Source organism: Sinohyriopsis cumingii, chromosome 7 (genome assembly GCF_028554795.1).
Source record: "Sinohyriopsis cumingii isolate HCF-2022 chromosome 7, ASM2855479v2, whole genome shotgun sequence".
Taxonomy (NCBI): Eukaryota; Metazoa; Mollusca; class Bivalvia; order Unionida; family Unionidae; genus Sinohyriopsis; species Sinohyriopsis cumingii.
Window position 1 is genome coordinate 133,660,662 of NC_142967.1, and position 22,980 is coordinate 133,683,641.

At 33.4% G+C, this 22,980-nt stretch overlaps 1 protein-coding gene across 1 annotated transcript; it reads left to right on the forward strand.

Annotated features, from left to right (window-relative positions):
- The first annotated feature begins 1,083 nt into the window (after window positions 1-1,083).
- On the forward strand, window positions 1,084-22,655 carry LOC149796162 (uncharacterized). The gene is made up of 4 exons (XM_089966096.1): window positions 1,084-1,242; window positions 10,740-10,868; window positions 18,734-18,874; window positions 22,410-22,655. Exons 1-3 carry the CDS (start codon window positions 1,114-1,116, stop codon window positions 18,857-18,859), a joined length of 384 nt encoding a protein of 127 aa, XP_089822222.1. The 5' UTR covers window positions 1,084-1,113; the 3' UTR covers window positions 18,860-18,874; window positions 22,410-22,655.
- Window positions 22,656-22,980: the final 325 nt, after the last annotated feature.

Genomic DNA, 22,980 nt, shown 5'->3' on the forward strand with positions numbered 1-22,980 from the left:
AACTTGACTTTCGTTACGATGTTAGTCGACATCAAAACACGCTACACAGCGCCGTTAGGCGGTAAGACCCTGACGCCCAAAATATAAATATCAGCGTCGAGGTCTAACTTGTAGGGCTACATTTCTCCCAAAAACCATGACGCTCAAAACATAAATATCAGCGTCGAGGTCTTACTTGTAGGACTAGCCCTTTCACCTTCTATCTAGATATAGAGAAAACAACTACAATATTTTCTTTCCCGTACGCGTACCCAATCGGAGGGATGTTTTCCTTCATGTCCTCGTACCTAACTTAAGCTTTGGCTTGACACGATAGTATGTTTGTGTGATTTCGTCCCTTTTTATAGTTAGATTATAATCGAAAGGCGGATACTGTACTGCAGGAGGTGTCGTGTTTGAATGATCTCCAAATTTTAACACTAACTTTTCCATTTGTCCCCATAAACTTTCAACTCTTTGTCCCTTAACAATTGTAACATTATCATTCATATTTTTTCCCAATAAATATTTAACCATTGTCACTATAAAGTTGCCCAGGGCTGGATCAGGTCAAATGTTCGGGTTGGTCGGGGGTCCAAAATGTGAAAAGGGCATCCACTTTCCTCGAAAGAACACAAAAGCAAAAGTGTCTTTTTCCTATTTGCTCAAAGTTTGCATAATACCAAATAAACGTGCCCAAGAATAATAGAATGGTAAAATTTCAAGTGACAAGTAAATGTACGCGCGTGTGTGTGTACGTTTTTTTAAATTTATTTTTTTATTTTTTTAAGCTGCATGGATGTATGCTGAAACCCGGACTCTCTCCTCCATAATACCCCGCACGCATTTTTATAATTGTTACAATAAATAATGATAGCCCTGTAGCTCTTTCCATATCACTGATAGCTAAATTCCGTATTTTCTGGTTCCCTCTGCTGGTAAAGGAGTGCGGAACAGCTCGAACTTGAATTTAGTATGCTGGCAATGTCGCATTCTGGTATGTATGTATGTATGTATATATATATATATATATATATATATATATATATATATATATATATATATATATATATATATTGTAAACTTCTGAGTCGTGATGTCGTAAAACCATTTGTCGTCAGTCGTGTGTTCAAGATGGCGATAACTGTAGACGAACCTAATTTTCTTGATAATGTTTTGCACTATGGCTTATTTTTAGGAGCTCTGTTTCAACTTGTCTGCATATTTGCCGTAATAGTCCTACCAAAGAGTGACTACGAATACGTGAGAACCCTATTTATCAATTGACGAGAGAGAGCATGTTTTTGTGTTTATTTTTAATTTTAAGGGTTGCTGTATTGGTGATACACATTTAAGCAATGGGGTTGGGGTTGGTACTTTGAGTGTGAAGAAATGGCTACAAATTATGGTGATGGCCATTTCTGATTTCTTTCAGCAAAGTAACCTGCAACATTTAGCAGTGAGTGTTTGAAAGATTAACCAAACTGAAAAAAATCCATACCTTTTATCCACTACTATAGTCTGACTCTACATCCCTGTTTGTTTGTACCCCCTTACCAATTTCAAAAACGAGAACGTTTAATGTGATAAAAAGTGCACAGAACTAAGTCAATTGAATCATTGATTTATAATTTCTACCTGACTGTGACCAGAATGGCACTAATGCTGGCATCCCCTGCACTATTTCATGCTTAACGGGCTTTCCATACTAACACGGCGCCATATTGCGTACACTATAGGCTAGTTTATTTCCATCAGACAACATAATGATGTAGTTCATCCTGTTCTGCAGTGCTGAATAATTGTGTAAATTACATAATGTTGAGAGTTTGGAATTATATCCCACCGCATACATGAACATAGAAATTAAACCGCTTGTTAAATCCACATGAAAAGCAAATTTGTAGTTGTCATTTTCCTTTGCTTGATTCAACATTGTAAATATCGGAAGCAGACGACTTATGTATGTACAAATGTAGTCATGATCACCCCTTTGCTGAAAATGGACTTGTCCAGAAACTGGAAATGGATCCGAGCATATCCGTCTATTGCACTGAAAACTAAGCATGAAAAGCGCATAATATGACGGTGTTCGGGCCATTCTACTCAGAGTCAGGTTAGAAACTATAAATCAATAAATGAATTGATTAAGTTCCTTACACTTTTTTATCACATTAAAGGTTTCGATTATTTAAATCGGTAGGTCGGTACAAACAAACTGGTTTGTGTTATCAGACTATAGCATGAACGATAAGGGACGCAACTCCACCTTAAAAAACCAGCCTCACTTTCATGTCCACGTTGACTGGCCTCTCAGGGGTGCTCTATTACCTCGTTTCTTATGTTTATTTTCAATTGGCTGTTTAAAATTAACATCCCATATAAACTCTTGATGCATTAAACTCGTAATGCAGTCACGTTACGTTCCAAGAACTTGCTGGAATCAAGGATTCCAATTGTTTTGAACATTTCAGAAACTTTATTTCCATATTACTAGCTTCTGCACTGCTTTAATTTTAGCATAGCTTTGAAGCACAATCAATGGACAATAATACCTTCAAGGATTTTATGTCTAATTACAGTTAAGTATTTGAACTTATTATGATTACAATTGAGGGGTCATATGTGTGCAAGCCAGAAGTTGATACTTAGAGATGGTGGCCACCTGAGGCACTTGTTGTTTTGGACACTGGCTTTATGTTTCAGCATCAAATAACATTTGATTGGTTGAATATTCCAGGGAAAAGGAAATGTTAAACAGTCTAAATTCTTTTCAGTAGGTTCTGTTGATAACTACACTGTACTCAACTTTTTTAATGATTTTAATTTCTGCTACACGGTTTAGTGTCGTGTAGGATGCAACCTAAAATTTTAAATATTCTTTTATCATGAATTAAAAATCTTACTGAACAAATTGGGTCTAGAAATAAAGAAAAAAGAGGCTCTCGAATACCATTTGCTTGCTTTTTCCATGCGTTGTTAAGTACTAATATTGCGAATTTTGAAACAATGGAAGTTCAGATATTTTTGTCATAATTTTCTCATTCTTTGAATAAAGGCCCTGTAAATTAAAATTTTCCTTCACCAAAAGTCTTTGTACAGCAACCATTATGTGGTTTTCTCTCCATATGTTGCATCTCTAGCTCATTTGCCCCAAACTAACCAAAAAACACTGTTAAAAATTGGTATAATTATCATTTATTAAAAAAGCTAGAAAATCTATATGTGGTCCACATTATAAAAATCATAGCATTTTATAAACAGTTAAATAATCTTTATGAATGTGCCAAGTTTGGTTGTGCCAAATAAAAAAAAAAACTTTTATATGCTTTTAAATAGCATTTCATGTGTGCAAATTTTGATTGAGTTACCATTCAGATAATAAAAAATGATTGGCTCATGCTAGTATACATCCCTGTTTGTACCCCCCCCCCCACTGATTTCAATAAAAGTAATCTTTAATGTGATAAAAAGTGCACAGAACTTAGTTCATTCATTGATTTATAATTTCTAAGGCCACTCATGAATGGCGCTGGCTTTAAAAAAGTTGTTGCCCAAAAAATCGTCAACCCCAATATTTTCTCACCAATTTTGAAAAAATGTTGCAATTTTCATAATACAGTACTATCCATTATCTCAACATCCTCAGGACCATGGTAATATTGTTGCCTTAAGCAGATGTTTAGTTAAGTGGGGGTGGCTGAAAGTAAATTGAAATTTCGCATACAAGTGGCATTTTTAATGGATCACCTGACATAAATGACTAGGATTTACACAATGAAAAACATGGAAATTTTGATTAAATGAAGGTAACTAGTCTGAAATACACTTGTATATTGACAACTTACATTTTTGTTGTACACTCCACAATGTATTTAATAATATGCATGCTTATGAAAAATCCATGAATTATCAGTATTCGATCATATGTTAGCAAATTGATGTATCAGTCAAATCCCATTAGAAAAGATGCATATATATATATATATATACAGTCAAACCCGGTTATCTCGATTATGTCGGGGGTGTAAAAAAATCGTCGACATAACCGGGTCCCGAGATATCCGGGTTCATAAAAACCGGTAATTTTAAAAATGTCCTTGAGCATTACTCCTGTCTCTTGCTGGTGTTTACTGGAATCCCCTCCCACTGCATGTTACAATAAAATAAACAAAACGCTTAATTGATAATAAAATGAAATGAACTAACCTGGTGTTGTTATCATTTATTCCTTTTTTATCATCATAAGTAATTTATTAAAGAAAAAATATATCTATGAACTCCTTATATCACATGTAGCGTATGCATCCATTACTGTAGTGTGCATCACTTATGTCAGATAACACACGACGCATTTTTATAATTGATGTGAATATTGAAAAACAAATCATGTTTGGTTGTACTCAGAGGTTTGAATATGTTATCAGATTGAAAAATGGATCAAAGAAAATCACAAACGAGAGAGTGAGAGAGAAACATCCACCGATTGCTTTCAGGCACCCGCCATTCACGCATAACGCGGTGTTAGGTGCAAAATAACCAAGATTGTATTATATCCAGGTTAATATATGACAGTATCTCGCAGATAAAGATCAATAAATGTTTTTGAAAATACATGTACATGTACATGTACATTGACTGTGAGTGCAAATGACACTCCTTTCGCTAGCATGGGTTACAAAGAGTATTTATTAAAGCAAGTTAATGTTGAGTAGACTACTTACCCCGCAGGCATCAATGCGAGTTTGTATCAATTATGATTCCAGATGGCAAATAAATAGATGCGCGGGTGGTGAATAAACACATCCGGTAGCGAGCAGTAAACTAATTCTTTGAACTTACCGGCAGGATATCAAATACAAAGGTTATTTTATTGCAAAGCAAACCGACCCTGGATAATAATAAACTAATCGATTAAGCTACTCTTACGAACCAAAAATAGAAAGAATATGAAATAAACATGTGACTACTGCCGTAACGGACCAAAATTGTGCCTGAAAATCGATTGCTTTTGCTGACTATTTCTTGTACAATTTCTGTGAGATTGACGTTAAAAAGTTGCATTTCGTCGAATTAAGCGGGTCCACATGTTACTTCGGACTGAAACTTATGCCCGACATAACCGGGTTATCGACTTAACAGAGGTCGAGATAAGCGGGTAAAAAATAGCATAACAAAGAAGAATTTTTTCGGGACCGGACCAAAACGCTCGACATAAGCGGGTTGTCGAGATAAGTGGGTTTGACTGTATATATATATATATATATATATATATATATATATATATATATATATATATATATATATATATAATGGTAGTCCTTGTTTGATCTATATCCTACTGTCAACAAACAAGGTTCCAGAAACAATTCACTCTGATATTTATTATCTTAGTACCACGTGGCTGTATAGTTGTTTGTATGCTACATGTACTTTTACTTAAATTGGCTTAGAATTTTGTCAGCAAGAGACAAATACCATGCTGATAAGGCTACCAAGGGGATGAGGCTATTCATAGAGAAATGAAAACATAAACAAATTAAAACATTTCACATTCTTGCAAAGTATCCCATCTTCATTTAACTTGATGGCCAGTTATCTATTGTTTCAAAAAATGGGAACTTTAATTTGGGGTTTATAGCACCATTGGTAGCGATCATAAGCTTGAACTTTTTTGTTGCAAATAGGAAACTTTCATGGCACAATAAATCTGTTTCAGTCACTATGAAGTATGAAAGTGCTTTATTTAAGTTTGTTGCCGACTTTCTTTGATCAAATGTCTTCAACTTGCTTTGATGAAGGTTCGTGTGTTATTGAAGGTGCCGCAAAAGGCGCTCTTCGAAGAACCAAACAAATGCCCGTTTGTTATTGCTGCAGGAACATCAAATAACTGTAAAACATTGACAGACAGAATTTTGTTTTCATTTGCTTAGTATATACACTTCTCATTTGATAACTCGCGCACAACAGGGTCCACAAACATAGACCACACTATAAGCGAGGCACGAGTTACCAAGGGACTGCCAAAAATGGGAAAAAATCGCTTTGACATCGAGAAAACTGGGGGGGGGGGGGGCATTAGGGGCTGTTTAATGACTGAATCCTCATTTTACAATCACGTCGATAATAATTTTTAATAATGCGCTTTTTCTAATGAAGTTGTTCGTTATTCTGTTTAAATAACATTTTTTTCTCTCAAAATATCCAAGATATGAAAGATCGTTCCAACTGGGTTGAACAACCATCACGTGTACGCGAAAAATCTGTGTATTACGTCACTGCTTTTTGTTTTCTTGATGAGTCTGGTTCCCGTAGTGGTATATAATAGTATCTTGCCAAATTGGTAGTCCACAATTTGGGAACTAGACTAACTGTTGATACACCACCAAACAAGATTCCTTTTTTTCAAAAACACGCGACATTTATTTCGTGACACATCTATGTCGAAACTTGATTTTTTATTGTCCAATTAATACAGTGTTAATGTAGTGATTTCATTGGAAGTAATAATGAAATTTCTTATCATCCCGGAGAATATCTCTAAATGCCAGTTAAAGAATTCTCTAAAACTTGCTTGCCCACAATGGTCCGTATCTGTGAAATCAAGCTCTTTATTTTACGAAGTATTTTTTCGCTTTGCTGCCTTGTTAGCTTTGATCACAGTTATGAAAGAGTTGGTTAATTTAAGGTAGTTTCTGTTACATACACAATAATGTTTATTACAGTGTTCGATTGATCAAATGAAGTGAATTCACCCCACATACGACTGTCCGCTAGATTTTGAGTTAGTCCGATTTTTGTGCCTTTTAACTTTTCTTTTATTCCACCTCCTTTTTTTAATTCACAAGACATAATTAACCTGATAATATAAAGCAGGCCAGCTTTTAATTCAGTGCAACAATACAACAAATACTTCTGCAGGTCAGTTATCAAAACATGGTCGGCACTTAATTAGGTTCTCAGAGAAACGTTTGCGGACATAGCTGTTACGGTAGATTGATGCATTTTACGTTTAATTACAAAAGGACACATTCAACTTATAACGATTACACTTAAAAGGAACTAAAAGATGGAACTAGCACACAAATTTCAATTGATAAAAAAATTATTTAATTTGTATTTATTTTTTAAAGTACTGCCTCCTTTCGGTGTAAGTGACATTTTCATTGATCAAAATTTCCTTACATATCATTAATTGCGGTGTACTAGGAATGTCGTTTGGAAAGAAAATGCAAAAAAAATTGTATGAGTAATTTTTAAATTTGAAATTTCATAGTGTTTATTAAAATTTCCAGGTCCTAACTACCGTTTTCAACGATAAAACTAGCGATACATCAAAGTTTCCGTTACCAATTTTGATCGCGATTTTCTTCAAGTTCAACAAATAGGGATACATTTTTGGGGTATTTTTGTGTTTTAAAAATGGGATCCATGCCTGACACCGCGTTATAGGCGGGTTCGTGAGTTATCAGGGCGCGATTTATCGAGGGAGTGGTGTGTGTGTATATATATATATATATATATATATATATATATATATATAAAATGATCTATGCTTCAAAGGTTATCAGTTGTATTTGAAGTTTCTGCAAAACTGTTTTTTTCTGGTACATTTTCCAAAAAAGAAAGTAATTGTCATCGTCTGGTAGATTGTAGTCACATGTGGTCAATTGCAGCTAGTCAGGTAGCATGACTATTTGGGTTTTATTACAGCACAGAGTATTAAGGCCAGACATCAGCATAAGCAGATTATGATATACCAATGCAGTGTTAGGGTGGTTTGTCAATAGTAACAAAGGATTTATGTATGTAACAACAGATTCAGGTGCAATTTTATATTCAAGTTTGTGGCTTCCTGTCACTGTGCCTTGAAGTTCTCAACTCCAAACCCAAGACTGTATATACGGTTTTTAGGAGCCAGATATGTTATGTCCAGAAAGATTGTCAGATGGTATATTTTCACTCCAGTAAGGAAAAAAATTGGAAATTTGCGACATTGGCGAAGCCCAGCACGATCTCTGACTCTGGTCACATTCAGGTTAGAAATTAGTAGGTACAAACAAACGGAGGTATAGTTCCTACAAAAGGGTAAAGAGGCCTGTACAGGCCATAAGCAGCATTTTTATAATGAAGACAATGACACAATTGTAATTGTGTTTTGGTAATACATGTAATAATGACAGTTTTCAGTGACAAACAAGATGTCCCAAAGTGAATAGTGGAGAACTATCATATTCTCTGGTCACATGCCTTTCTAAACATCGTTCTAATCAATTCTCTGTCTACCATATTTGTCGGCATATAAAACGATACTTTTTTAACAGAAAATCATAGCTTCATCTTATACTTCGAATCGACTTATATATGGATTATGTCATCGAAATAGCTTTATCATATTTTTCGTATATGGAAAATAATTCTTCAAGAGTACGCAAAATAATGTGTAAAAATATTAATTTTGGGGAAGAGATCATGTATGAACAAATATATAGGATACCACATTGAGTATTTTAAACAATTACATGATCATCAATATTGAAAATTAACATAAATCAGATGTAATTGCACTAAGGCTGCATGCACCAGTAATGTACGTTGTTTGCAATATACGTTGTTTAAATTTAATTATATATATATATGTGCATTAGAATTTAAAGTTAGAAGATGAATAACCATGACAAAGACATATTCCATCACAATTTTCTTCTTGCACCTAATGATCAAATAATCCATATGCCCATTGAGAGAGACACACAGGCACACAGACAGAGATGTCTTCACAATTATAAATCTGTATTGTTCACTTACCTGATTGATTTTACTTGTGTACAAGTGCAGTACCATATTCCATTATCAGTTAATACCACTAGTTAAGCAAGTCTTTCTAATTTTTGTTATCGGACCATATTTTATTTTGACCACAAGGTGGAAAAAGAAAAATGTGATGGAATAAATATGCATTATTCTCTATGTATCTCTCCTCCCACCTGCCCTGGGAAATGCATTTTAGTATTAACACATTAACCCCTAGTGACGACTTAACGGGACCGGAGGTAGTAGCCTACTGCTGATCTCTTTAGCGCCATGGTCATGCAAGACACACTAAAGTGGGTGGTATTATAGAAAGGTAGACAGATTTAGCTCTACAACGATACCAAATGATCTGGAATATCTAGTTGCACTACAAAATACAGAAATAAAAACCTCATATTTTGGACCCGACTTTTTCTGCGCAAAATTTGCCCGTGGTCGGAATCCGATTTTGTGTCCAGATTTTAGACTTTTTGGTCTCATGTCTAAGGCAAACCGATATGAACTGCAAACAGACCGATGAACCTTTGCAAAACGTAGGATAAGATGGGCATTTGGAATAAAGAGTGGTCTCGATACAAAAATAATGGCTCTGTTTAGCAAAATAAAAATAAAAACCTCCAACTTTTACCCTTCTGCTCATGTGCGAGTCAAATAGCCAATGAAAAATGATGTTTCTACCACAACTAGGCAGTATGTTATTGAAAGATCACCGGGGATTTGGTGTTTTTGGATCTATTCAGAAATAGCTTTCAAAATGTGTTTCCTACTCGATTTTCAGGCGAAAATGACAAAAACCTTCAGGGGTTAATGTGTTAATGATGGATTTCCCAAATGCTGGTAATCTGAAATAGTATGCAGTGATACTTTTAATATATATGAAACCGAAAGTTATTATAATTTAATTCCACACAGCATTGCGAGTTTTATCCTATCTGTAACTCAAATCAATTTTAGGGTCAGCATCATTATATGTACCTAAAAGTACATAATAAATTTAAAATACTTCGTGTAAAACAAATTAGGCACATGTACTTTTAGTTGCATTTAATGATCCTGACTAGAAATGTTACTGAGTTAAGGTAGGATAAAATTCGCAATGCTGCGTGGAATGACTTATATAAAGATGAAGGATGGAAAATTTGCCAAATTTGCTGATTCGACTTACACTCCGCATCAACTTGTAGGCTAGCAAATATGGTATCTACATTTGGTAGTTTTCCATTCTTTATTAATTAATGAATTAATGTGTCTTGTGTTTAAATCTCAAACTACTTTTGTGATATCCATGTAATGGTTTCAAGGCCAAATGTAAAAAAAAAAAAATTCAAAGACATTGGTCTAATATTTCCTCTTTATGCAGACACAATCATTGAATCCTTCTTTCTAAAGCACCCCATTGTCCCATATCATTGCAAATGACTACACTGTTCAATGATAAAAACTGATTTACCCAGTATTCAAATGTCACAAACAAAACAATACATGTATTTATCACAAATACCTAAAAAATATTGCTAAGATGTATATAACTACCTGTTTAGAAATCATCAACTCTTTCCCTACACAAGGCCTATTCAACATACTGTAGAATCCACTGCATAAAACCACATGAATGTATAAATGTATGCATGTCATATTCAAGTCACTAAGCTTGTTATGCTGTACTTGGTTTAACATTCACAATATCCAACAGAAGCGTATGAGATGTCCTCATCTAAAATACGCAACTGCTCATATATCTTGTCAGTTTTTACGTTTATTAAAATTTATCTCTTTCTTAATTTGAACCACAATCTTGCATTATGGGAAGTGCTTTCTCACACATGGAAACACCACAACTACAATAGTTCTCATACAAGCAAATTCAGTCTTTATTCCATTTATGCATGTATACAAGGTTTAGCTAGGATAATAAGCTGATGTCAAGTACTTTTCATTATCTTTAGATGGGTATTAAAAACGAAGGACTGATAACAGAAGATATAAACTTCAGCAGATTAATATTTACAGAACATCAGTTGGTGAAAGAAGAGAGAGAAAAAATAAATGTAAACAAGAAAATAAGTCATTTCATGGTAAGTATATTATAGGGGTGAAACAATTAATTGATATAATGATACTTTTGCTGTAACTATACACATATCAATACAATAGTAAGAAAATCTATACAAATGATACCTACCAAATGCAAGATATCTTTGTCTTCACCAGTCATGAATAATCACAAGTGATGCATAATTATTATTAGTTTGCCTTATCCTTCAAAATTAGAATTCTTCTGAAACAGCATCTGCAGTAACAGGCACTAATTTATTTTACTAAAAACAAAAAAAGACTATTGAAAATACTCATTTGGAATCTATAAATTAACACAAAGTGACATAGCACATAATTTGCAAACCCCCTCCCTTTCCATGTTAATTATCTTAAACCCAGCAACATGTTCAGCATTTACTATACATTCCAAACATGTTCCACATATATGATGAAGTACTTGACTCTTCATTTAATAACCACTATTACGCAAAGTTACTATGTTAAACTGCTTTGGTTGATTTGAAAGCAACACTACTGGTATGTCGCATTGTTAAATGTTACATAGAATTCTCATTGGTTATTGCTTGTTCCGGTCCAGGTTAAACAATAACCACAAATCAGAAATTAATGTAGCTTACTCCCTATGTGACCAACAGGACGTGTTGGCAAAGCCATCGAGAAACTTCATGCGAAAGTCATTAATTGATATTGTTACAAGTCTAAGCTCTTACAAAAAGTAACAGAAAAGAATGCAGACAACAAGCTTTGTAAAATTTAACAAATAATATATATACCAATAGAATATCAAGTGAAAAATGAGAAAAAAGAACTTACGGTTTTAAGAATCAAATCCAAAAATAATATAAGAATTACAAAATATAAGTCCTAGTAATAAAAAGTCCTGAATGAAACCGAGTTTGAATTCCAGTGAAATTCAAAATGGAAGATGATAAAGTCTGTTGTAACCTGCAAAGTGCTGCAGTGTCAACAGTCTCTTGTTGAATCACAGAAAATATTATTCCAGTTTTTGAATCCTGTATAAATTTGTATAAATGTCTTTGTCCATGAATTAATTTAGAGTATTAGTATTTCCAGGGAAAAGAATCACTTGAATTCAAAATAATTTGAAGAAAATAAAATAATTACCCCAAACTGGACATGACCGCTATGGTAGCCTAGTAGTTAGAGTGTCCACCTTTGATGTGGGAGGTTGTGGGTTCGATCCCCGGTCGAGTCATACCAAACAATGGTACTGACAGCTGCCTCGCGTGGCATTCAGCATTAAGAGGTTAGAGTTAGGACTGGTCGGCCTAGTGTCAGGATACTGTGACTGGGTGGGACATCATGCTACATGTCTGCGGCATGATGCCCCAGTGCTAGACATCATTATAAACTGCCACACTTCAGACGTCGTAGCGATATGACGAAAAAAATTTAAAGCTGTGTTAAAAATCCAAATCACACACATGCCCAAACTGGAGACAACATAAACAACTTGACGTCTCAAATGTTAAGGCACGACTGACAATTCTTTCTCAATACATAAGTAATAAGTCTAACTAAGACACATGTTAACACCGTGACAATTTAGTTAATCCCACACAGCATTACGAATTTGATCTTATCTATAACTCGCAAAATTATCAGGTTAACATCATTAAATATGCTTTTAAAAAAATACCCAATTTGTTTTACACAATGTATTTAAAACGAATTCGGTAATAGTTAAAGGTTTCCATCCTTGGTGTGATTGTATGCCTTCAACATCAGCATGGCTAGATCACGTGAATCAATAATCTATAAATAGAAACCCGCAAAATTCCAAACTAAGCATGTCCCCTTACCCCCGCCCCCCGTTATTAATTTGTTTTGAACAAGAGTAAATGAAAGCATCAGTGATATTGTAAAAAAAAAAAAAAAAATCCATAGCACACAGTATTTTTTTCAATGAAATTGTCGATCGCAGTGCCATGATTACTTATTCTTCTACACAAATGGAAAAAAGCAGAAAGTGATTGATGGAATTAACGTCTATTAAACAGAAAGAGGATTGCTTTCATTTGTATTGTTTTATCTTGAATATCAAGGTCTTGAAATCCATCAAAGAGATTAGCCGACTTCTGCTTCTGGTGCTTTGTTCTTGCCGACGATCACTGATCAAAGTCTGAAGGGAGATAGGACTATAACTGTATGAATGGAGTAAGTTGGCTTCATTCATACAGATTTTTGATGTTGAGGCAGTTAACTTTAAAGACTTGAAACACATTTTGCATTTTGTTGGTACATGAATACAAACAGCCTCATCTTTTTCCGGTACAGAGGCAATTCTTATTGGTAAAAAACGGCATGTACTGGTGTAAAAGAACCTTCGACAATCAACAAAAACTACTGATTTTCATGCACAATATTGGTCAGTTACATTTTGCTGCTAGTCACAAGTCAACTCTAAGAAAAGAAAATACTATTTTTTAACAGTATAGTCCTATATGTACATTTACATATTGTACGGCATGAGAAAATTATTGTCTTGCTGAGGCTACCAAAGGGATGAGGCTATTCACAGGGGGAATAAAGCAACTTTAAGCCGCTGACATTGTTGCAGTAACTTCAGTGTTGTAAGTGTGATTTGTTACTTAATCGCATTTAAAGACCTAAAATATTCTTTTTTCTGCAATCAGGCATGACTGAATTTTTTTAATATTATTGTGCATTACACATGCCATTTGAATTAGAAACAAAACTCCTCATTTTGGTACTTCAGGTGCATAACCATTGTTCTGCAGTAGATTTGCCAACCAAACCTGATATCTCTGGGCACTGTTATGTCGACGATTTTTCGATACCCGCTGACGTCATCAAGATAATCGGGTTTGACTGTATTTGCACAACCTACTGATTGTTTGCAAAAATAAAAAAAATAAAAAAAAAAAACCTCCAATTTTGAAAACAAATTGTGTCATTTGACATCACTTTATTAATCAATTTATAATGTTTAACCTGATTGTCGCCAGTTCTCCCATATACGGCCAACTTGTTGATGTTTTGATTCAGACAGTTTTATTAGTAGCAAAGTCGCCATATTCGCATGGGTGAGCCTGTTTTTTAAAATACCATCTTTGATTGTCTTGATAATTCCACACATTTTGGACACATGAATACAAGAGTTTGTCATTTTAATTTGCTCAATATTTGTTTGGGTGAAATATTCAAACTAGACACTGCAAGATTGAACATAAACGACAGAGTTTTTACTGAAATGCAATATTTTAGAAACCAGTAGAAGGATAGTGAGCTGTCTGCTTGTTTACAGTGAGAGCTTCAGTTTGGTTTGAAATGTCACGGTGTTAGAGATCCCCTGGAGACAGTTTAGAAATTATAAATGGATTAATGACATGACTAAATTTTGTGTACTTTTTATATCCTTGATGCTTTTAAAATCGGTGTGGGAGTACAAAAAAAAAAAACGGGAGAGTGTGCGAATACTATTAGTTGGCATGACTTTTCCATTTGTCTAATGAAAATTATTTTGTTACCAGAAAAGTGCAGAGTTTTAGTTTGTATGTTTCACACCTGACCTTCCATTTAATTTTAGTTTTCACCCATTATTTATCAGTGTTTTAATAAAATATTTTCACCTTTCTCATGGTTATTTTTCTTTTCAATTTCATTGGGCTAATGTGAAATTATTTAGTTTTTCCCTTCAAAACTTGAGTGATTTGTGTCATCAGTATATTTTGTAATACGTGATCAATGTTCAAATTCAGCAGAGAAGTGGAATTTTTTTTTTAAATGTGCTGTTTAAATTGAAATAAGTGTCTCCCTAACCACAGTAATGGAGATGAAAATATGCCATCTTAAAAGAAATTAAAGTAATGGAGCAAGAAGTTAATCATTTTGCACATACAGTATTGATTAATGGTTTTGTTGAATTAAAGAAAAAATGTGTAGTTTGTTGTTCTTTCTTTGACATTAATATATGTGATATTAATGTTGTGGTACATTGAATATAACACAACCTGAATAAGGTAGACCATACCATGGTAACATGTGTGTGTGTCTCCACTTAAGAGATGTTGTTTATTTGAATGCTGATATTCTCTGTTACTGTGGAACAGATCATGCTATATAACTCATCCTTTAGGGAACCAGCTTTAAAAACAATGATGATGATGACAGGTGAGCATAAATGGCAAAATAAATGTTCAAGATAGCCGAAGTTGAAAATAAAATTATCAAACTATTATAAATCTGTCTTATTTATTGTTTCAGTCCTAAAACAATCTGGTAGCCTGGGATCCCTCTAATTTCAGATCAGGCCCATCCTGTAATCTAACTGAAGTGCCCATTGGGCTTGTCAAAAAAATCTCATTAGAAGACTTTGATTGTGCATATGAAATGCAGTGATTTATTTTCATGTTGTTAAAAGGTTTGTGAATTATTAATATTTATCCCCATGTATACCCCATACGAAGATCATCTACTTATCATGCTTCCATTGTAACCTGTACACTTTGTGTACATAGCAAAGCATGTGATATATGAATAGTGACCATATTTTCTGGGTTACCTATAATTATTACTTACTCGATTTTAACATGTGAGTGTACCAATGTTAGGACAAAGTACCATTTTTAAGGCCATCTACTGCACATACTGTTTTATAGTTTTAAAGAAAAGCTAGTTGTTTTCGCGTTCTATTCATGCATTGCAAAAACCAGCCAGAACCAGTCGAATTGGTACTGGAACTGGTTAATGATACGTGGCTACATAATGGGATTAATGCTAACATGCATACCAACATGCTAATTAATTACCATATTGTTGTAATGTAGACCCAGTACCCAGTTTCCACCCACTAACACTGTCATTTTCATTTTGTTATTGTCCTTTTTCTCGGGTAAGGTTTTTTTACCCCTTGGTTTGTGATTTTAACATTTGTAAATTAATTATCTAATTAAGGTTAATAGTATTTCATTTCCCCCCATGTTGAGCAACCATGATCAAACAGGCAATACATTTCCATTAAAAAACATTTATAGCAAAGATTTTGGCATATACAAAGACAGTGTTTGAAAGGAGGCTATTCTGGAGAATACTGCACAACACAAATGCCTTATTTCAATTGTGCATGAAAAATGACCCTTTAAGTTTTTGATTTGTTTTGTCATTTTAGTTCTTTGAACAAATATAAAAATCATTTAAACACTGGTTGGTCTCTTTCCTTTCACATTTGATAAGCATACTTGTTTTAAGGAAGTACGGTAAGTACTGTGGAAGGAAATTTTCCACTTATTTTTAAACCATATTGTTCATTTGTAATAATTTTTTGTTTATTATAAATGTAAAGTGATAACTTATAAGAAAAGTTGAATTTTTTGTACATGTATATAGTTTATGATGATGTACACGAATGGATGGTTATATATTGAAATGACAGATCATACAGACAGTTCAAGGAAATCACAGAGAAAAATAAAATAATTATTAATAATGATAATGTACATAAAAGTGCAAAACAGAACCCTAACAATATATAAGCCTTCCAAAAAAAACAAGAAGAAAAAGAAGACCTACATTACACAGAAAACAGTCCAACTGGCATCATCCCTGTTGTCACCACGTAGAATGCTTGCTTTTTCCTTTATCATTGGGTTACTCCAGTGACCTAGTGGTTAGAGTGTCCACCTCGGATGCAGGTCATGGGTTCAAACCCCAGCTGAATAATATCATAGACTTATAAAAATGGTATGAACAGATGCCTTGCTAGTCGCTCAGCATTAAGAGTTTTGTGTTATGACTATTTGTCCTGGTGTGTGTGTGTGTATGTGTGTGCGTGTGTGTGTATATATATATATATATATATATATGTATATATAATACAATACTATCATACAGTTTAGAGAATTTTTAATTTGTGCCTAGTTGTGATGGAATGTGGGTTGGTGTGTGCAGGCAAGGTGATGGGTGCAGTTTAGCCATGGACATGGGTTCGAATCTCTGTAGAGTATGAATTAAAAATTCTCTAAACTGTATGATAGTCCTATTTGTATTAAATACTAATTCTGCCTACTATTATCAAGCATTCTCCAACAGAATCCAGGGATAGCACTTTCCGTTCTATCTGGTGTATTTTTATGATTCTGAAATTAATCCTAAATACCTTGATTTCTTTCATAGGAATCTGGAATGAAAGTGTAGATAGATGAGAATTAATTACTAGGTCATCATGCGAATGTATCTGCTATACACAAGTACATATAACGCCGACTTGGTTGCATTATGTTTTGGTGATGTATGCTTAGTCGTGATGGAATATGGACTGGTGTGTGCAGGCAAGGCAATGGGTTCCTTTCACCTGTGGACAGGATTCAAATCTCCATAGAGTATGAATTAAAAATTCTTTAACCTGTACAATAGTATTATTTGTATTAAATATTAATTCTACCTGCTATTATTAGGCATTCGCCTTTAGAATCCAGGGATAACACTTTCCATTCTGTCTGGAGTATATATATTGAGCTGAATCATTTGCTTAGTATTGTCCAATTTCCAGTGTTTAAATTAAAAATCACTGTTTAAATGTTAGAGTCTTATAAGTGTTATGTTTCATACATGGCTTTAGTTTTTTTCATGTTGTTTGAATGTTACATCTCAAAATATACTGTTAAATGATGATTATATTTGGCCATATGTGATACTACCTACTCTATTGGCTTATCTGTTAAATTAGTGTGGACATGTGTGAATATGAGTGTTTTAGAAAAGCATAATCTACTAGTAGTAATTTGTTTTGCGATCAAGGTTTGTCTTGTCTTGGTATAAAGATTTTATTCAGTTAAATAACAGTAGTTTTCATCAAGTTTTAGCTGTCGTTCCTAAAATATGTCAGCTAACTATTTTTGATGACAACTTAGAAAAATTAAAACTTCAAAAAGTCTCTTAAATGAAGACAGCAAAAAAACAATAACTATAAATATATTAAGTACCATAACTATTGGCTATACGTCATTGTTATTTTTTGCCATAAAGTTGTATTCACCATTCTGTACACTTTTGCATTTATTTATATATTTCGGCAGCATTTATGATCTATTTTCCTTTACTGTAACTCTGGGTCCATTACTGCATTTCCTCTCAGTCAAATCAAAACTCAGAAAAATACAAACAATAAAAAAGGTCTCCAGACTGGAGACAGAAATAAATATCTTGTATATTAACACACACACACCCATTTTGTCTGGGTCCTGGCTGCAAAACAAGAGTTGAGTTTGAACATGAGGTGGAATCCCAAATTTATGTATGCTATTTTTATTTTTATGTTCAACCTTTTTTAATCTAGTTAATCCTGATTTTACAAAAATAGTTTTTACTTTTTTTTATTTTTATCTTGAAAATTTATCACTCCATTCTTCGGACCCTACTTGAATCAGCAAATCTCAGCTATATTAAACCCTGCCTACCTATAAATTAACAAACATCGGCTATATTAAACCCTGCCTGTAAATTAGCAAACATTGGCTATATTAAACCCTGCCTATAAATTAGCAAACATTGGCTATATTAAACCCTGCCTATAAATCAGCAAACATCGGCTTCCTAAGCTCTGTTCTTAGATGGATTGTTATGTTTTCTTGTATTTTTCTGTTATAGTTGGTTGAATTTCTGTGGAGATTTATAAATTTCATACATCTTTGTAGAACTGTGGACTTTGTTACCATTATATTTACATGACAGAAGTTCAGTAGACATTAAATATTGTCACAGCATCATTGATAATACCCCCAATCAATGCAAATGAGCTTTAAAAGTATCTTTTGATTGACATTTGAACTCTGATTATATCCCAGTGTTGATGATACACTTTTTTTCATCTCAGTTGGTATCTAATTTGCTTTCTTCATAGGAAAGAAATGAAGGTGAAGAAGATGTGAAAGATGAAGGTTCTGGTAGATCTCCACATCAATCCCATTCACATCAACAGCTCTCCAGCAGCAAGAAAAATCGAAAGGAAAAGAAGAAGCACAGATGAGAAGAGACATTTCATGTACGAATTGCAACTGTTATAGCTTGACCATTACTGGGCAGTTGAACCCATTTTATCCTGAATACAACTATGGTCATAGTGTCATTTTATCCTGAATACAACTATGGTCATATTATGTCATTTTATCCTCAATACAACTGGGTCATAGTATGTCATTACTGCAGGGTTGAAGTATCTGATTCTATCCTGAATACACTGCAGTTGTAATCTACTATGTATTTGTAGTCTCACCAAAAACAATGTGTTATTCATTGTCACATAAGAAAATGACCAAAGCATAAATCTGCAGAGAAATTTTACAAAAACTGTTTGGATTAGTACTTACTGAATGAAAATCAATCCAAGAAAACATGGACAACAACTTTGAAGTTGATAGTGAGGGTAGTGATACTGAAACTGAAGATTCTGATGAAAATAATGATTTAAAATTAAATGTAATAAATTACAACTGTGTGAAGCTGACCAAAATAATGATGCAAGGCTTCAAGCACTGTTCAACAGTGAATGTGACAATCAAATGGAATTTAAAGGCTTTCAAGAGGAATGGGATGGGGATGATTTTTTACTTTGGTTACAGGAATGATTTACATTGATAGAAGTTTTAGAATGTGATGCAAAAAATGTTTTGAGAAGTCATGTTGACCAATTTCGTGCAGTTATTATAATGTTTGAACTTACTGTGCTAGAACTTTCAAATCTTGACCAAAATTCTTGATTTTATTCACATAATATTATGAGAATTTCATTGATTGTCATGGATATAAAAAATTCCATTAAACATTAAGGTTTGTTGTTTAAACAATGTTTTTTTTCTTTCAATTCATTTTTTAAAATGCAGTTGTTAGTATAAAAATTCATAAGTGATAACAAACCATATACCATCATTTTGCAAATTTTATTAGTTTTTGGAAGATATTAGTTTTTTGTACTTTAATAAAAACAATGGTACAAAACTTTTAGTAAACTTGGTGAAGGTCATGATAATTTCTGCTGCTCCTGTTTTATGGTCAGTTTTACCACACTGTGGTTAGAATTGTTTTTTATTTATCATACACTGCATTTGAAATTGATATACAGGATAAAATGGGTTATGATTGCTACCCATAGTTGTTAGGACGTAGTCTAATTTGGAAATAGTTTTAATCACATGGGTGGATCCACAATGTTTTTCAGAAGTTTTACATATTGAAGGAGGTGGTTCATTTTCTTGCCAGCATGTGCGATGCGTTGATTCACAGACATTTTACTCATCTAGGGAGGTGGTCATTTTCTTGCCAGCATGTGCGATGTGTTGATTCACAGACGTTTTACTCATCTAGGGAGGTGGTCATTTTCTTGCCAGCATGTGCGATGTGTTGATTCACAGAAGTTTTACTCATCTAATGAGGTGGTTCATTTTCTTGCCAGCATGTGCGATGTGTTGATTCACAGAAGTTTTACTCATCTAAGGAGGTGGTTCATTTTCTTGCCAGCATGTGCGATGTGTTGATTCACAGAAGTTTTACTCATCGAAGGAAGTGGTTCATTTTCTTGCCAGCATGTGTGATGTGTTGATTCACAAAATTTGTTTTGAGACTTTGCAATATCAGGAGAATATGTCTGTAGATGATCATAGTAGTTTTAGGTTCAAGGTCGATATTTATTGAATGCAGGCAAGGGGCTTTAGTATTACACCAGAAATCATGTTTATGCTTTACAGTAGATTTCTGATATATTTAAATGGAATGTTATACAAAGTAGCCTTATTGTCCAAACTTTAATAGTCCATATCCTTTCAGCATGTTAAGTGTTCTTAATGAATTGCATTGTTTAATAGTATCTTTAATGATAAAATCATGTATTGCTTGCCATGCCAGTCATTTCCATGCTAAACTCAGGTTATTTGAATTTGGAGAAAACAGGTTTCAGATTACAGGTATTGCTTTTGCTAATTTGTTCCCAGTTGTAACTGAAACACTGCTATCTTTGCAATTGTAAGAGTCATGGGCCCTTGCTTTATGTATTATTTTTAGATCAAATTATTTATTATGAAAGCATGCAGAAATCATTCAGATAACATAGTTATGAGATAATTTTAACTATATTTTGTTAACAAACATGATGATGTTTGTACTTGTGTGCATTTCTCTTGGAGGTGGGGGTTGGTCATCTTAGAACCAAGAATACCACAATTATTTGCTTGTATGTCAAGTCCAACTGTAAGCAACATGAACCCTGAACTGCTGTTGCACAATGCACAGGCAGATTAGGATCTCTATTGTTTGTTCTATTACTCCTAAAAAAAATGCATAGACACAAATATGTCAATGCATTGTGACAGCAGATCTGGTTCTGTGCAGCTTCAAGTTAGACTTGACTTTTAAGCAAGTGTAAAAGGTTGCCTACAGTTTGAATGCAAAGTATTTCAGAGTCTGACAAAATCTAAAATTTCAGCAATGTAATCCTGAACATTTTTGTTTAAAAACGCCAAGAAAATTCTGTGTAGTGTAAACTATAGAGGTGTACAGGGTATTTTTTTTCCCCAGTGGTTCATACTACCACCTTCTCACTGTACCAGTACTTTGGCAGTTCCCATTAGTAAGGAATTTATGGAAATTCCCAAGTAACCTTGTTTTGAATTTATTGGGATAAAGGCATGCTTTCACTTTTCACAACAAAATAATTCAAAAATTATTTATTTGTACAAAACAAATGTATTTTTAACATTACCAATATAATTATATTTTTGAATCTTTAATCACGTTTTTCATGCATGTTTACATAAATTTTCATACTTTACATAGTGTGGCAACCATGTTGGTGTAACCATAATTCATCCAACTTTTCTGTGTGGAGATAAAGTCATTTTTATTTAAAAATTTTAACAGTATACTAATTTTAAAAAAATAGTCTGCGGAGTTTAGCACCGGCATTTTATCATGCTGTCATAGTTATGAATTACGTTTGTCAGATATGTAATGCAAACAGGAAGATGCATTGCCATAATGATGGATACTGCATTTTTTTGTTTTTGAGTGGTTTTATTTTATTACCTTTTATCTTGAGATAGTTATCTTGTTCCATATAATATAATGAATATAACTTGGTCTTATTTTGCTTTAAATCAGAATTCTCCAGGTATTAGAGAGCTGGACTACCCCCTCCCAACCAAAATTCCCAGGTCTATGCAGCATAAAATTAAATTCTTAGTGTTTGATATGATTGTGGTTTAACATGGTATAAATTGTGGCATGTTCATAAATAAAGCAGTATAAACTAAGTCATGGTACCCAACTCAAGTACATGTGAATCTCACTGAAAATAATAGACATAATAAAAGCTTTATATTCAAAACATTTATCACTTAAGACCCTATTAAATGGTGTTTGTGGAGTATTTAGTATAATTATCTTTTACATTATGTTGTAATCTAAACAAATTTAATTTTTTTAAAAAATACTGAAATTCAATTTAGAGAAATGATCACTCAAGATTGGGTGGAGCAGATATTGATTACATGTTCATTTTTTTAAGTTTTATTTTTTTTATTTTTCAGAAATCATTCCAAGCATCTTCTGTTGCCATAGTGGTAAAGAACCAAGCTGTTCATTCACAGCATCATCAGCCGAGCTGGATTTGTCATACTAAGGGACCATAGAAATCATATAGACAACTGTTATACTATCACAATGACTTGTTTATCATGGGAGATATTTTATAATTACTTTTTAGAATATTTTTGTGTCCATCACTTTTATACAGTGTACCAAATATGAAAAGATTAAATTTTATAAAAGTATAATTTTTCTTTATGTATTAATTTTTCCTCCTTAGCTGCAAATCATGTCAGCAACTTAATTTCACCTCATACCTAATCTACCCTGTCATTTCCAATGGATAGAGCAGATCAGCAAAATAAGCAGAAAATAGAAAAGACTTTATTCTGACAGAAAGACTGTCAAATTGCAAGCCAAAAAGATTTAAATAGTTTTGAAGATGTACAATTAGACTTGCAGTCAGTAAGCACAATTTTCAAACTATAGTATAACGAAAAATACTATATTGCTAAATTTAATTATTGTCAACATAGGAAATAACAAACTACACCAAGTTGAGTTGTTCAGATA

Bases quoted from the DNA above. Each gene is read 5' to 3' on its own strand.
- LOC149796162 (XM_089966096.1), top strand. From the start codon at position 1,114: ATGGCGATAACTGTAGACGAACCTAATTTTCTTGATAATGTTTTGCAC. The intron at 1,243-10,739 runs GTGAGAACCCTA...CATTATCTTTAG, and splicing joins CAAAGAGTGACTACGAATAC to ATGGGTATTAAAAACGAAGG. The intron at 10,869-18,733 runs GTAAGTATATTA...CTTTCTTCATAG, and splicing joins AGAAAATAAGTCATTTCATG to GAAAGAAATGAAGGTGAAGA.